Source organism: Taudactylus pleione, unplaced genomic scaffold (genome assembly GCF_031769625.1).
Source record: "Taudactylus pleione unplaced genomic scaffold, aTauple2 ptg000251l, whole genome shotgun sequence".
In the NCBI taxonomy this organism is placed as follows: domain Eukaryota; kingdom Metazoa; phylum Chordata; class Amphibia; order Anura; family Myobatrachidae; genus Taudactylus; species Taudactylus pleione.
In genome coordinates, this window is record NW_028284653.1 from 3,608,783 (window position 1) to 3,625,201 (window position 16,419).

A 16,419-nucleotide genomic window follows, 5' to 3' on the forward strand; every position below is an offset into this window, starting at 1 on the left:
GCTCTAACTGACCTCATTGACGCTGGAAGCTATACTCTTAAATTGGTACTCACACCAAGCAGCCAGATTGCTATATGCAGCTGGATTCAGTCTCTTAACACAAAAAAGTCCAAAAGAAGTTGATTCAGCTTGTGCTGTTTTTTTATCCAGAAGTAAGTTTAATAATAATATTGTATTTAGGACTGAAACGGTGATACCATAGGCGTATTTATAATGGGTGCAGGGTGTGCAGTACACACCTTGCACCCAGATTATCCTTACCTTGTGCCGGTAAGCGGGTCCTTTTTTCCTCTGTGGTGAAATCTTCCTAATGACCTCTTCGGGAAGATGGCGCCACACAATAAAAGCAAAGACTCTGCTGCAACTGAGCCTTCGCTGCCTTGTGCACATGCACCATCTTCCCGAATATCACTTTGAAGATGGCTATGTAGTGCACAAGGTAAGATGTGCAACTAAGGGAGGGGAGGGCTGGTGGGGATGTGGGCCTTCTGTACACAGACCCCCTTGGGCATTAATACACTTCTGAGCAAGACATTATATTTGTAGATCTTTATCCCTGTCCTGGCGTAAGCACTTAGAGATTAGTTTTTTTCAGAGCTAACTGCAGGTAGTCTGCTCTGTAAGCTATTTCACTTGTCTTGGTAAGGTTTGCCCAACAAAATATAAAGCACAAGGCAAAATATTTTCACCTGTGCTTGTCACTGAACTGTACTGTTGGAAATACATGTACCAAATATTAAAAGTAAAGTCTTAATAAAGATGCACAAACTTAATGGTTGTGGTGTTTTAAGGAGGTCAGTATTTTTCTATATCAATAAGGTGAGGAGACAAGGGACCTCTAGGACTTGCCTGCATGTAGAAAGTAAAGAGTTAACCCTATGACCCAGTTCTGTGTTCTTAAATTGAAGCCCTCAGTCTACAGAAGTCTCACACAGGAAGCCTGCCAGAAGCAGACAGCAAGGGAGTGTTCCTGATAGAAAAGCCCTCCTCCTTCCTCTGTGGAAAGACTGACAACAGGACCCACCAATCAGAATGAGGGAAGTAGGGGCGTGCAGCAGGAGAGAATTGTGCGGGAAGTGTGTGTAGTTTGACTCTGGTGGTTGGGATGTCATCCCCTCTCAGTGTCATTGGGTATCAGCCGCTCTGTGTGCTCTGCTACAGCTGAAAAAGTCTTTGCTGAACTCTGAATGGACTTTAATGATATAACCCTGCTTTCTGTTTGGTGGATTTCTGTGTCTCCTTTAATAAAGCTCATGTAGTCTTAATTATAACCCGCTCCACTGTGTGATCCCTGGATCCCGGGATACCCTGGCCACCTGGTATCTTCACACATTCAGTGCATCAAATACTTCACCTTGTGAGTTATATCTAGCTACATCCAACATATTACTATACTGAACGGGATCGGTATGAATGACATAGGTCCGGCAGTTCAAATCCTGACGCCGGAAGACTGGCAGCAGTGAAGATCCCGACAAGGTAAGTAACTAACTATCCTTAACCTTTCGCCCTCCCTAAACCTAACCCACTTTCAGGGGTGCCTAATCCCCCCCCCTCAAGTGCCTAACCCCACCATAAGTGCTTAAACGCCAATCCCTCCTCTCCCTGCAGCCTAAAGCTTAACCCTCCTGGGGGGGTCCCTAACCTCCCCTGGGGGTGCCTAACCCTAAACCTAACCCCCCCTTCCCCCTAGCCTAACCCTCCCGGGGGAATGCCTATCCCTAAGTCCCCCCCGGGAGCCCCTAACCTAACCCCCACCGCGGCTGTCCGCGCCCGCCGTCCGGCTTACCTTCGTTTGGTATGCCGGGCATCAGGCTCCCGGCGTAGGGATAATGATAGGCATTGGGATTTCCACGCCTATCATTAGTCCCCTGTCGGGATTGCACAGTCGGGAAGCCAGCGGACGGCATTACGACCGGCGGCTTCCTGACTGCATCCCTACTGAACTAGGCTTACTTACAAATTGTGCCCAACAGGGACTGGTGTTTTAATAAAGCATATTATGCTTCTCATTTTAAACCCAATTTTCACCAATATATTATACCTAGCAGGGACCAATACTATACACTAAACAATGTCCAGAATATTACACCCTTCTCTTATGATTGTATTAAGAGATATTTAGATTTAGGCCTCTTTTTCACATATTGTAGTTCTGACATGAATTAAGTAATTTATTTTTGTACACTGCTTGATGGAAAGCTGCAGTAAGAGCCTCAACCAAAATGTCTATAATGGGGCAAGGGATGCTTAAAGTGGTGTAATGTAAAGGGCTGTGCATAATACTGAAGAAAACTGTGCTCTTGCACAAACTGCTAAAAATTTGCACCACTTCTATAAATTTGCTTCATTAATCCTACTCCTGACTGGTGTATATGGAAGTAGAGGTGCAACTTCACCTTTAGGTCACTGGGATTTTGCAAGCAATCCTGGGACGCAGGCTGAATGACTCTCTGCAAAATGAAAGATGTTGAGGACCTGCAGCTACAACAGAGGAAAACTGCCTCTTCACTCCATGATTAAGCCTTAGGTGAAACGTACGTTGGGGTACGTCTTGCCAGAGACCTAATCAAACTAGCAAATACATTGCCCCTATGCTGCCCACTTGCATGTGGGAAACAAGTAACATGTTTTATTGCTGAAATTTCTGAATCAACTACATGTGCTGAATGTATGCCCAGAGTTAATTAATATTAACAAGCATTTAAAGAACAATATTGTTCTCGGTCTGCATTTTTAAGGCTGAATTTACACCTGCAACGAATTACTATTAAATAGATATAAGGATGTTTAATGTTGAGATCACTGTGGGTATTTGAAACATAATGCATGCTGAAAACATACAAACCCAGATATGTGTCAAGTATTAAACTGTTCAAATAAAGTTGAATGTATGCTCATACCATTTACAATATATTTAAGAAACGTTCACTTGCCCCCCCCCCCCTTTTTTTTTTTCCCTGTTCATTTATGACTAATTGAAAAACTGCAGCAACTGTAATATAATTTGTGCTCTAATAAGTAATGTCTCAGAGCTGCTTCTTCTGGGATAATCGCATAACCACAACCAATTTTAGTGGGTACATAATTTACCTTTAAAAAACTGCTTTTCTTGTGCTCACGTCTAAATGACTATCTTGAAGCAGCTTATTTGGGGCTAATTATATGCCCACAGCTATAATTTGAGATATCGAACTACTATGAAGCGGTTTTCTTTGGATTAATTGATTTATCTACAGGTAATACTCTCTGATACCTCTTTTCCACCAAAAACCTCGGTCCGACCAGAGTTTTCAGACATGGTTCCAACATACACCATTTACACAGCACCATCAATCTGGGTTATTCTCAGGTCAGCCCCGTTCACACTGAACCTGGGTCTGACCTTCTAAACTTGTGAGGTCATAAAAAGTGGGAGGTGACTGCTCCACAACCACCAATCTGCTCATTTTAGGCATAACCCATGTCGGATAACGCGAGTTGCGCCGTTTCCACTGCACCTTTACCCAGGTCCATCCTGGGTCCGACCCTGGTAGCTACCTGAGTTGGATTGCCGGGTCACTTGATATTTTTCAGGGACCCTTTTACACTGAGCTACAACCCGGGTAGACCCAGCAATAACCCAGGTTTTTGCTCTGGTGTAAAAGGGGTATGAGACTTAGAGCCGTATTCAATATGAGCCGAGCCGCGATACTTTTTCGTGGCCTGGACTTTCCGCCTTCTTTGTCTGTTCTGCAGGCGGAAAAATATCGCGGCCGTCCCTGCTTTACCCCGTATTCAATATGAAAGTACGCGAAAACGGGACCCGGCGAAACTGAAACAGGCAGAAAGTACTGTCATTTTTGGGGAAATCAGCTTGACACCCCCCAAAAGATGCTCTGACATGGGGGTTAGCTATGGTACCCCCCGATTTGGCTTGCTGAAGGTATTTGGTGATTTTAAATGGGCTCAATAGCTGTTAAATAGCGTTTTTCTATATGTGATGCAGAATAGTATTCAGGAGCTTTTTTTCCAGAAAATAACTTATCCCAGCAAATTTGGGGTACTTGAAAATGGGGCTCAGCATATTTAAAAGTTGCTAAAATTAAGTTGAAAAATCCATCTGCCGCAAGCCCCTGCAATGAAAAAAAACACTTGGGGACCCCCCCAGAGTCAAGTTCGCTAGTTTTTAAGTTTGTACCCCAACATTTATTTATTTTTTTTCACCCCCTTTTTCAAAGTAATTTTTTGGGGTGTCCTTAAGTTGTTGTTTTTTACACCGATTACCTTTGGAGGACTGTCTGAAGGCTGCACGGGGGTTCCCGCAATGATGCACCCCAAAACCCCAATTCTGCACTTTTTTCTGCCTCCCATTCATAGGCAAAACTTTTTCGCCTATTACATTGCATTGAGGCGGAAAGTCTTTCAAATTGAATACGGGGTGACAGTCAAACAGGCGAAAATAACGTCATCGGCGAAAAGTTTCCACCAAAAACACGCGGAAATGGACTTTTCGCCTCAAATTGAATACGGCCCTTAGAATCACCTTATAGCTACTTATTCTGGGCTACTAATATACACGCAGCTAATATTATTGGAAGTGTATAACTGCTTCTAAGCTGCTCATTCAGCTTCATTTTCTGTGCTGTTTAAAGATGGCCATCCACTATACAATTTTCTGTCAGATATCTGTCCAATCTGGCTGGTTGGAATGAAAACCTGGTAATGTGTGGGAGAAAATGACAGTCAATCACATGGTTTTAAACACTGAAAAAAGGACAAAAAAAATTGTTCAAATTGGTTACATTTGTGTGTTTTGACCAATTTGTCTGAACAGCTATTTTTGGCTATTTTCCAGTGTTTGAGAGCAAATGATGTATGTCATTTACTTCCATACATTACCATTTTCATTCCAACCAGCCAGATTGGACAGATATCTGACAGAAAATTGTATAGTGGATGCCTAAAGGCCCCCATACATCAGCAATCTGAAAACCACAATTGAACAATTTGAAGATTTATTTCCCGATCTTCATATTTCCCAATCTAGCAATCTGCGCCCATACATTACAGATCTTTTTCAGTGATTTGCAGATCGATTGCAGCAAACACAGATCTTCCAATCTTGAAAGGCCCATCATTTTACTAGTAACAGTCTGCAAATCTGATGATCATCTCTATACACTAGCAATCTACAGCCCCAATCCATCTGTGACATCCAACATGTTGGACAATCTGATTTAACAATTCCAATCACTTTTTGGTTGCAATCTGCAATCTGTGAAGCCCATACATGGCAGATTTTTATACACAATCGATTGCAAATTGCAGAATTGCCACAATCGATTGCTGATGTATGGGGGCCTTTAGAGTTGAATACACACTAATTGAAGTGATTACATGCTGATTGCAAATGCCCGCAGCTAATACCTTTTAAAACATATAGGGGCATATGTATCAAAGCTTGATGTGAGATGAAATTGTGAAATATATATCACCAACCAATCAGCTACAAACTATCATTTCTTAAACACAGCCTGCAAAATGTAAGTTAGAAGCTGATTGGTTGGTGATATATATCTCACAATTTTATCTCACATCAAGCTTTGATACATATGCCCCATAGTTCCATCAAAGTTGCTTATTTTGGTCTAGTAATATGTCCACAGCTAAGACTTTTTGGGATGTGTTACTATTCTGAGCTGCTTATTTTGGGCTAAATACTTGTCTCTAGCTGAGATTATATGAATTATATTCTAATTTTTTGTGCTGCTTAAATTTGGTTTGTAGATCTGCAGTGATTAGAACAATCTCTGTCTATATTAGGCTGCTTATTAACAATATACTCGCAGTTAATTTTATGTTAAGAGTCAATTAGACTTTTCTCAGCACCATTTTCTATAACCGATATACAGGTTGAGTCTCCCATATCCAAATATTCAGAAATACGGAATAATTTTGGCATGACTGAGATAATGAAACCTTTGATTTTTGATGGTTCAATGTACACAAACTTTGTCTAAGGCACAAATTATTAAAAATATTGTATAAAATTACCTTCAGGCTGTCTGTATAAGGTGTATATAACACATAAATGCATTCTGCATGTATATTGGGGTCCCATTCCAAGATATTTCATTATGATATGCAAATATTCCAAAATACGGAATATTCCGTTATCCAAAAGACCCCTGGTTCCGAAAAATTTTGGATATGGGAGACTCAACCTGTATATACATGAGCAGTGAACAATAAATAATACAGGTTTCAACAAATTTAATCTGTGTAATGTGATTTAATAAGTGATGTTTCCACCTTAATAGGAATCACAATTTAATACACACTTTGAATTAAGCGCAAAATATCCTAGAAATTAATTTTTATTCCCGTGCTGCTTAATTAATATGCTTGTAGCAACTGGAAAATGATAAATATCCATTTTTATACATAATGGATATATACATATCTGATGTTTCTGAAGGAATATATCGAAACAGCAATTTTTAAACGTGTTCAATGAATTTAGACAAAGCGCATGTATGACATGACAAAGTTTATTGAGTAACAGAATAGGAAATAAGGTGCAGAAAGTTAATGACAGCGTGGAGGCATATAAATTATTAAAAATAACAACTAATGGTCTATATAATGCTATTCACATTAGCAGTAGGATGATCGTTAGAACAAGATTCAGTGTATTAAATAAATTACAGTGAACAACCTGAAACACTGTATAACTGTTACATCATCCTGTTATAATTGCCAATAGTGCAGGTAACATTGTGATCTGATCAAATCAATGGTACAAATAATTCACATTTTTTTCTGCTTATACACCTAGTGAGTAAATGTGCATAACCTCCCTTTTTGCCTTTTCAGACAGTCCCTGTCACTTATTTTAAAAATTATTTTTGTTTTCTATTTTAATTTTTCACCTATTTATGGGTTATATGTTTGTTATAGTTTTATATGAAATGTAATAAAGGTTATATTTTATTTATGTGACCAATACACCGCACCACTATCCTTGTTTTTTGATACTATTCAGGTGGAGTATCAGGTTATTATTGGCGCAACTCACCTATTTGCACTCAGGCACCTAGTTGTCACTATTTGCACTTTCATACAGGGGTGACCTTTGCAGAGTCAGGACCATATTCCTTATGGCACCACAAGCCTAAATGATAAATTATAGCCCAACGGGCTTAGTAGCAGATTAAACAATGGAGCGAATGGAGCAGGTGCCCCATTGGGATATTACCAGATCAGCTGGCCATGATGGATACAGACGGGCTCCCCTGGGAGCTGTTTTGCATGGTAGTGCCCTTGTGCTAGCTCTTCCCCCTCAGTGGCTAAGCCAGGTGTTCCAAAACACTGTCCTCAAGGCACCCCAACAGTCCAGGTGTTAGAGAGATCCATAGTTGAGCACAGATGGTTAAATCAAATTGACTGAGGTAAGTCACCTGTGGTCAGTCATGGATATCCTTAAAACCTGAACTGTTAGGATGCCTTGAGGACAGAGTTTCGAAACCTCTGAGTTAAACACATTTCTGGCATCTTCACTGGGAAGGGGGCAAGCATCAGCTCTCTGTTATAAAGAGCCCCCATGTGGTGCAAGAAACTTGACAATTCTTTTCTTCATCGTCTTCTTTCTTGGAACTCTTATTTTGTCCGGTATCTTCTCTTTTTTTTATCTTCGGGAGCTCTTTGCTCCCTCTCTGCTGATGAACTGTCTTTGTGACCCTTGCTTTGGCTAAGTTAAGCTGTCATGAAGGGGCTAGACTATAATGCAGCGGCCCATAATTGACCCACCCATGGCAAGCTGCAGTTGGCTGATTTTGAATCTTCACAGATTCAACCAAGCTAGGACTGGAAAGCAATCTACACTTATTGTGTCAATCTTTCCCAGATTACCAGAGCTGATGATCATGTAGGTCGTCTTCTGCTGCCGCTCCTCTTTTGGATTTAGTGCTGGAGCAGCTCCTCCTCCTCCACAGGGGCCCACTCCCCCCTGCCGCTGACCCTATCCATAAACAGGCACATTACTTCATAATTCTTAAAAAATGTAGGAAATCTGCATTTTTCTAAATGTGGGAGTTGTAGTGATACAGTTCATACCCCCTTTACTTCCAGCATTGGAAACTTTGGAATGGCAAATACAAAAGCATTCTATGGAGGTATGAATATGTTTCTAAACTCCCCTCAACCATCTTTCTATAGGCAAAAACTGTCCCCCAACAAGCAGAATTGTGGGGTTTCATTTATGGCATCCTTACCATGCAGTAGATACTCATTCTATGGGACCCTTGCATTTTGGAAAATACTTCCACTTCTGTTCTATTCTCTTTAGACAGCAATACATTTGTGTTAATTTCAGGTGATTGGACATTAGAGGTACTTGTGTATCAAAATGCTTTAAGACTTGCTTAACATATTGATCTCAAAAGAACCAAATTCTAATCTTCCAGTTGAAAAGCCATAGACCAAATTGGTTGTACATCTCCATTGGCCGTATGCTTTGTGTAATATATTAATTCGAGACATTTTGAAAGGGATATATTTACTCCTGTTATTAAGGGTAATTTACGTAAGTGCAAAAGGGTAATAAAGCGCAAAAATTTTGTTTTGAGCAATCGTGCATAGGTTTGCACAGATACAACTTCTTTATTTGGATAAACACATGACTTGAAAGATTGTTTTCATCTTTGAGAATGTGTTTTCCAATGATGTTGCTTACTGAGTGTTTGCTAGTTGTTTTGTAGCCACAGGAAAAAATAAGATTACATTTTGAAAGCCAGGGACTATCAGTATTATATGTATTAATTACATAAATGAGGCTAAGTTGAGCTATATTAAAGTTCCAAAAAGTAAAATGTGAGGGTACTGCTTATTATGTGTGAGTCAGACTATTAGACCCGTTTGTGCAAGATAAAGTAGTTTTTGTAATCCTATGGGGCCTAAGTGGGTACCTCCATGAAAGTTTAGTTGTTTGTGTGAAATGCCAAGTTCAAAAGAAAACAATGTTGCATGCTCCGAGGAGTACCAGTCTTAAGTTTACTCTATCAGTCATTAATAATGTGTCAAAGCTTGTGGTTAAGTATGTTTTTGTGTGCCCTTTTTTAATCTCATCAAAATAGGTGACTTGTTAGTGAATCCCGAAGATCCAAGGTCAACAATTCCTATCTCTCAAATTGCACCTGACCTGGTTTTGGCTGATCTGCCTAGAAATATTATGCTAAGCAATGAAGAACTGGTATTTGACCAAGCTCCCGAATTTCTACTGGGTAAGTGTTTTACTTCCTAGACCTTATGTAAGGATTTTTTAGAACTTCACAAACATTGCTGAGCAGCTGATCACCATCCCATCTATATTTTACCATACAGGAAATATACACGCTGATTTTGCATATAGCACACAGGCAGGGGTGGTATAAAAGAGGATATGGCCTGTGTGCAGCCTCCATGCTGGCACCCTACTCTCCGGCAGGGCAGTAAACTCTGGTATTGTGCCAGAGTCTACTCTGCATGCACAGGTCTCTGGGAACATGGCACCTGGTGATTAAAGTCTGCAGCACTGGCTGACACGGGGGGACTTCAGAGAGGTAAGTATAATAATTGTATGGGTGCAGGGTGTGCGATGTGGGCTCCCCTGGACCCAGAGACCCATGTGAGCAGGGCCTGTTTACCTGTTACCCCCGTGGGTCCTATTTGTTGTGGTCTAGATGCCACTAGACCACAACAAATATACTGGCTCAGAGGCATATTATAAAGGCCAGGGGGACCCGGTGGTTAACGTCAGCCAGGGGATAAGGTGCTCTCCCTGCAGCCCCTCACCCAGCTCAGGGCGCCTTTCCACTGCCGTCTTGGTGTTCCCTGAGCTGCTCCTTCCTCCCCCTCCTCCCCCTCAGATGTGCGGAAACCATTTTAGGCAAGCAGGTCTCTGGGAATCGCTGGGTCCAGTCTCCCTGTATACCTCTCCCATGGGCCAGGTTATACAGCGCTATATCCTACCAGCCACTGCGGTCTGTGTAGTTGATTTTAGCACCCATTGCAGACATGTAATATAATTTTTCTGCGTTTGTATGTGCCTTGTGCTAGCGCTAATCTCTATTTTCTATACTGTTAGTTTATACCTATCCCTTTATTCTACTATACCCTGACATACTAAGGTATAGGGAGTTTATTGTACCTCACATCTTCTATATAATTGTGAGTGCTATCACATACTATATACAGTAGCGTGGTTGCACACTACATTGTGCCATATTACACATACTGCAGGGTGTTCACTGCACTGTATCATACTGTGTATTCTATTATTCTTGTGGCTATGCCTGGCAGAGGAAAGAATAACTCTATTGCCCTGTAAGTCCTGGTCAGCAGACTTAGGGCCTGATTCAGACCAGGCTCGCAAGCGGGTCGATGGTGGGCCAGTGCGCATGCATGGCGTGCGTGAGCCGTGGAGTGAGCGCAAAAAGCACTCGCTCCGGAACTCGCATCCAAAAGGGGCGGCTGCCAATGTTGGTCGACAGCTCGCCCCGTTTGGAAGGCGGGGAGGGGGGGTGGCTGGTCAAAAGGAGGCGTTCCTGCAGGAACGCCTGCTGTTTGTGGACGGTCCTACTGACATCACTCGTGATGTCAGTAGGTGGACTTCCTGCTCTATTAGAGCAGTAAGTCCACTGGGGCTTGCGACCACGAGACCCAACCGTAAGGGTCTTGTCGCAAGCCCGGTGGTTGCGATGGTCTTGACCATCGCGACCATCACCTGGCTGCTTGGCCTGGGATGGCCACAGCAGGTACTCCCTGCAAATCCTTTGCCTCCCCCATGGGTAGACATACTGTCTACATCTATACAGGGTTTGGTTAATACCGTTACAGTTTTTCAGCAAATGCTGCAAAAGGAAAAGCCTTTACCTACTAAATGTGCTCTCTATCTTCCCAGTCCACTCAGTTATCTGATTCTAATATATCATCTGGGTATGCAGAAGACGCAGACCTATCTCACTCTGGCTCCGTCTCAGGAGAAGAGGGGCCACCCTTTAAACTAAATATACCTCCTCTTGTGAGAGCTGTAAAATCTATTTTACAAATAGAAGAGGATGATCCCGCTCCTAAGAAAAAGAATGCACTTTTTAAACAACAAAAGGTAGTTTTACCAGAATTCCCTCACTTGGACCAGCTATCTGATCACATGATGAGTGAAGCATGGAACATGCCTGGTAAATGGTTTAAAATTCCAAAACGGTTCAGTTCCTTTTACCCTCTTCCAACTACTGATTGCACTAAATGGGAAGTTTCCCCAGCAGTGAATTCTCATGTAACACGTCTGGTTAAAAATACCACATTACCCATAAATACTGCAATCTCCTTGAAGGAGACTACAGATGGACGTATAGAAGCTTGTCATAAATCTATTTACTCTCTTACAGGAGCTATTACTCATCCTGCTAGGGCTACAGCCTGGGTGGCTAAAGCCATTGAGAGTTGGGCAGAGACCCTAGAAGAGACATTTCCCCCTGATGCTTCAAGGGAACAACTATCCTACATATCTCTCATTAGGGATGAGGACTCTTACTTAGGTGAAACAGCTATGGATATGGCTCTCCTGGACTCCAGGATATCTGCCACTTCGATAGTGACCCGCTCTATTGTTTGGCTCTGTTCCTGGAAAGCAGATTCAGACTCAAAACGGGCTCTAGAGTCTCTCCCTTATCCGGAAGACATCCTATTTGGTCCAGAATTGGATAAAATTATGACTACTTTGGCAGTTTCTAAGACTGCGTTCCTGCCCTCTGCATATAGTACAAAACCTAGGACATCATCCTTTCGGTCCTTTCGCCCTCAAAGTCAAGCCAAGTGTCAGTTCTTTCCATGGCAGCTGACATCAGCCAAGGCCTCCAAGCCTAGGGCCAAACAAGCCTGGGCTACTAGACGTCCACCTGCCAATTCTGAGGACAAGCCTGCAGCCTGACGGGGTGGGCCTCTCCCTGGGAGCTCCCAGTGTGGGAGGCCAACTTCTTCAATTCGCCCAAGTTTGGCATCAAATCACATCAGATGCCTGGGTAAGAGAAGTGGTCTCCCACGGATACGCCCTCTCCTTCCTGAGGCGAACAGTTATTTTGCACAGGACCTCAATCGGACTCAACCAAGGCCCTGCTGCTCCAGAAATCCATTCAGTCCTTACTGAATTCAGGAGTAATAATTCGTGTTCCCTCCTCACAACGGGGCAAGGGCTATTCTACCTTTTTCTTAGTTCAGAAGCCCAATGGGTTTCATCGACCTGTCCTCAACCTCAAATCTCTGAACAAGTTTATCAGGGGGCCCAGGTTTTGTATGGAAACCCTCTGTTCTATTAAACTTGCTATGGAGCCTAGAGATTTTATGGTATCCCTAGCCATTCAGGACACTTACCTACATTTACCAATAGCACCTTCTTATCAACAATATCTTCGGTGTGCTACAGAGCAGCAACATTGCCAATTTCAGGCTCTGCCGTTTATCCTCTCAACTGCCCCTCGGGTCTTTAACAAGATCATGGCAGTTATGGCGGTCTCTCTTCGTCGTCAAGGGATCAGAATGCTCCCATACTTGGACGATCTCTTGCTGTTGGTCAGCTCCCCAGAGACTCTTCACAGCCATCTGCAATTAACCATTGCCTTTCTACAAATGCACGGTTGGCTGATCAACAGGAAAAAGTCTTCCTTGACACACTCTCATAGGATGGTACATTTGGGAGCCCTCCTGGACTCTCAAGTTCAGAGAATCTTCCTAACGGCGGACAAGATTTCAGCATTGCAGCACAGACTGCTTCACAATGACAGAGTGTCGATTCACTCTGCAATGCAGACATTGGGATTAATAATGTCCACCTTTGACTTGGTGGAGTTCGCCCAGTTTCACTCCAGGCCCCTACAACATCTGATCCTCTCCAGGTGGAACGGGCTACCCCATCTGCTCAAATCCCAGATGATGAGCCTCCCCCCAGAGGTTCGCCTGTCCCTAGCCTGGTGGCTACAGACTTCCCATTTGAACCAAGGTCATCCCTTTTGGGTCCCGGACTGGGCTCTCCTCACCACGGACGCAAGCCTCCAGGGGTGGGGCGCAGTAACCGGCCAGCACTCCTTCCACGGCCCATGGTCCCCAGTCAAGGCAGTGTTGCCAGTCAACATCCTGGAACTTCGAGCCATCTACAGAGCTCAGAATTTTCTGAAAAACAGGCCAGTACAAGTACAGTCTGACAACGTCGCTGCTGTGGCCTACCTCAGTCACTAAGTGGGGCACTAGAAATCAGTCAGCAATGACAGAAGTGTCCCGCATTCTCACATGGTCTGAACGCAATCTCCCAGCTATCTCCGCAGTGTTCATCCTGGGGATTCTCAATTGGGAAGCGGATTTCCTCAGCTGTCACAACATGCATGTGGGAGAATGGTCTCTACATCCAGAAGTCTTTCAGCTAGACAAATGGGGTCTTCCAGAAGTGGATCTCATGGCCTCAAGAAACAACAACAAACTTCCAATTTATGGAGTCAGAACAAAGGACTCCGACGCGGCCTTCATAGACTCCTTATCGGTGAAATGGAACTTCCATTTGGCATATCTCTTCCCTTCAATATCCTTGCTTCCTCGAGTGCTTCGGAAATTCAGACAGGAGGGGGGCACAGTCCTGTTGATATCTCTGGCTTGGCCCAGACGTCATTGGTACTCAGATCTTCTAAGGCTCTCCATAGACGTTTCTCTTCAACTTCCCCTATGAGTAGACCTGTTCTCTCAGGGTCCATGTCTACATCCGGACTTAGCCCGTCTGTCTTTACCGACTTGAGACATCCATCCTAACGGCTAAGGGTTTCTCCGGCTTTGTGGTCCAGACCATGCTCAGAGCAAGTAAACCAGCCTCAGCCAGGGTTTATCACAGAATATGGCATACGTATTTCCAATGGTGTGCTCCAAGAAACTATGACCCTCAAGTATTTAAAGTTTTTCAAATTTTGCCTTTCTTCAGGCTGGACTGGATCTTGGCCTCCGCCTAGCATCTCTCAAAGTGCAGGTTTCTGCTTTGTCTATCTGGTTTCAGTGCAGAATTGCTCCTATACCAGATGTTCACACCTTCATGCAAGGTGTTTTACAGATACAACCTCCCTTTGTCCCTCCTGTGGCTCCATGGGATTTGTTATAGGTGCTCAAAGCACTTCAGGAACCTCCATTCGAACCCCTGAAATATGAGGATGTCAAATGGCTCACTGCGAAGACTCTGTTTCTGTTGGCTATAGCGTCTGCCCATAGGGTATCTGATTTAGGGGCGCTTTCTTGTCGCTCCCCCTTTTTGATATTTCATCAGGGCAGGGCTGTTCTTCGAACATGCCCAGGCTTCCTTCCCAAGGTGGTTTCCCGCTTCCACCTGAATGAGGAAATTGTGGTTCAGGCCTTTATTCACCAGACCTCTCAGCAGGTGAGGCCTCTTTGGATGTGGTCCGTGCTCTAAAGATCTACGTGGGCCGTACTACTTCCATCAGGAAATCTGACTCCCTCTTTGTCCTATATGGATTCTACAAGAAGGGATGGCCAGCTAACAAAAACAGACTTTGGCCAGATGGATTCGCATGACTATTTCACAGGCTTACACGCAGACTGGCCTTCCTGTGCCGACTACAGTCTCTGCTTATTCTACTCGTTCTGTGGGTCCCTCGTGGGCAGCCCGGCATGGCGCCTCAGTTGATTAGCTATGCAAGGCAGCCACCTGGTCTTCTGTCCACACCTTTCTTAGGTTTTATGCCTTTGATACATTTGCCTCTCAGTATGCTTCGGGTGTAGGGTTCTATTAGTGCAGGAGCATTCACGGCCTTGAACAACTGCTTTGGGAAATCCCCAATGTCTTCCTGTGGAGCCCTATGGACCCTGAAGAAGAAAAAGGAGAGTTATGTTAAAACTTACCTTCGTTAACTCTTTCTTCAAAGTCCATTGGCTCCACAGGGCACCTGCCCTGACGCACCTGGCTTCTATGAGTTTCTTCTCTTGGTCACTTGTTTTCTTCTCTCCTGTCCTGCTCCCTGCCTTGGGCTTGTTAACAAAACTGAAGTGCCCTCAGGCTGTGGGCGGGGTATAGGGGGAAGGATCGGAGCATCCTGGGATTGAAAAGCTTTGCTGTTGGTCTTCCAGGTCCCACCTACACCCCAATGTCTCCCTGTGGACCCTATGGTCTTCGAAGAAAGAGAGTTAACGAAGGTAAGGTTTACCATAAATCTCCTTTTTAAAAAATAAAACCTTCCTTATAAGCAGCCAGAGGACTGGTGAGGGAGGTCTGCAAATTTTGATTGTGCCCCAGGTCAGTACCTAAATGGTTAATAGCAGTGTGAAGACTCTAGTCTGCCAGCTATAATGAGAGTACAGCAGGGGCTGTTATTTCTGCTGCAGTGTGTTCATAGGCTGAGCAATAGGGGTCAGCGAGTGTACTGAGCCCTTATTGTAGGGACTTATTATATTTGTAGTTGTAAGCAAGCTGTTCCCTTGTTTCCCCTACCTGTTATTAATAATTATTCAGCCACATCTGGGCTTACAGTATTTTTTGTCTTGTTTACAATTGCCAAAACAAATTCAAATCTAAATTGCAGTGTAAAAATAAAGCTGCCAGCATGTGGGCTACATGCAGAATCTGCCTTACATGCAAAACAAAAATGTATTTGCAACCCCTTGCATTGCAGTATTGTTTATCCAGGTGCAAATGTACTTTATTTGTTCCTAATCTGTAACTTGGCTTCTGATTTGATAGACTCTATTTTGAAGCAGAGGTGGGTAAAATACGGCCGCAGGCTGGATGTGGCCCCTGAGAAATTTGGGTCTGGTCTTTTGATTCTGTCTCTCACAGAGTGAGTAGCTACATACCCTCAGCAATCAGAGATCATACAGTAAGGGCCACGCATAGTATACAGTTTTCTACACAACACTCCTCTCTCCCTCTGTAGAATTGGGTATTGTAAGCAAGCCCTAATGCCAGATCTCTGTAATGAGTGAAGAGGGGAGGAAGAAGAGAGAGACTAGGAGACTCTGACAGCCAGTGTTAACACCACATAGACAGCAGGGCCGTTTCCAGCATTGCTATAGCTGTTCCCATGAGATCCACAGAGCTCTGGTAAGAGGTGGAAAATAAGAGGATTTGAGTGGTCTGGGCTTAGAATCAGCTAACAATAATAGCTTAAGAGAGGAGGGAGCCTGTGTGCAGTCTCTGTACCGGCCCCTCTCTCTCTGCACGTCTTCTGCACATGCATCGGTCTCTGGGTGCCATTTTCCCAGTGATTTATGCAGTGCCATTGAGGGAAGTATAATGTATGGGCGCGGTGTGGGCACCCTTGTACTCAGGGGCCTGTATACATGCATATTCTGCCCCCATTATATATATGCCTATGAATGTGTTACTATTGAGATAGCACTATAATATATAATCCATAC

At 43.7% G+C, this 16,419-nt stretch overlaps 1 protein-coding gene across 1 annotated transcript in view; it reads left to right on the plus strand.

Annotated features, from left to right (window-relative positions):
- Nucleotides 1-16,419, plus strand: part of LRRK2 (leucine rich repeat kinase 2) — a 247,136-nt gene that overhangs the window by 164,435 nt on the left and 66,282 nt on the right. Inside the window, exon 39 of the mRNA XM_088480191.1 lies at nt 9,117-9,263. Within this exon, the coding sequence (XP_088336317.1) occupies nt 9,117-9,263 (147 nt within the window). The remainder of the gene's footprint in view (nt 1-9,116; nt 9,264-16,419) is intronic.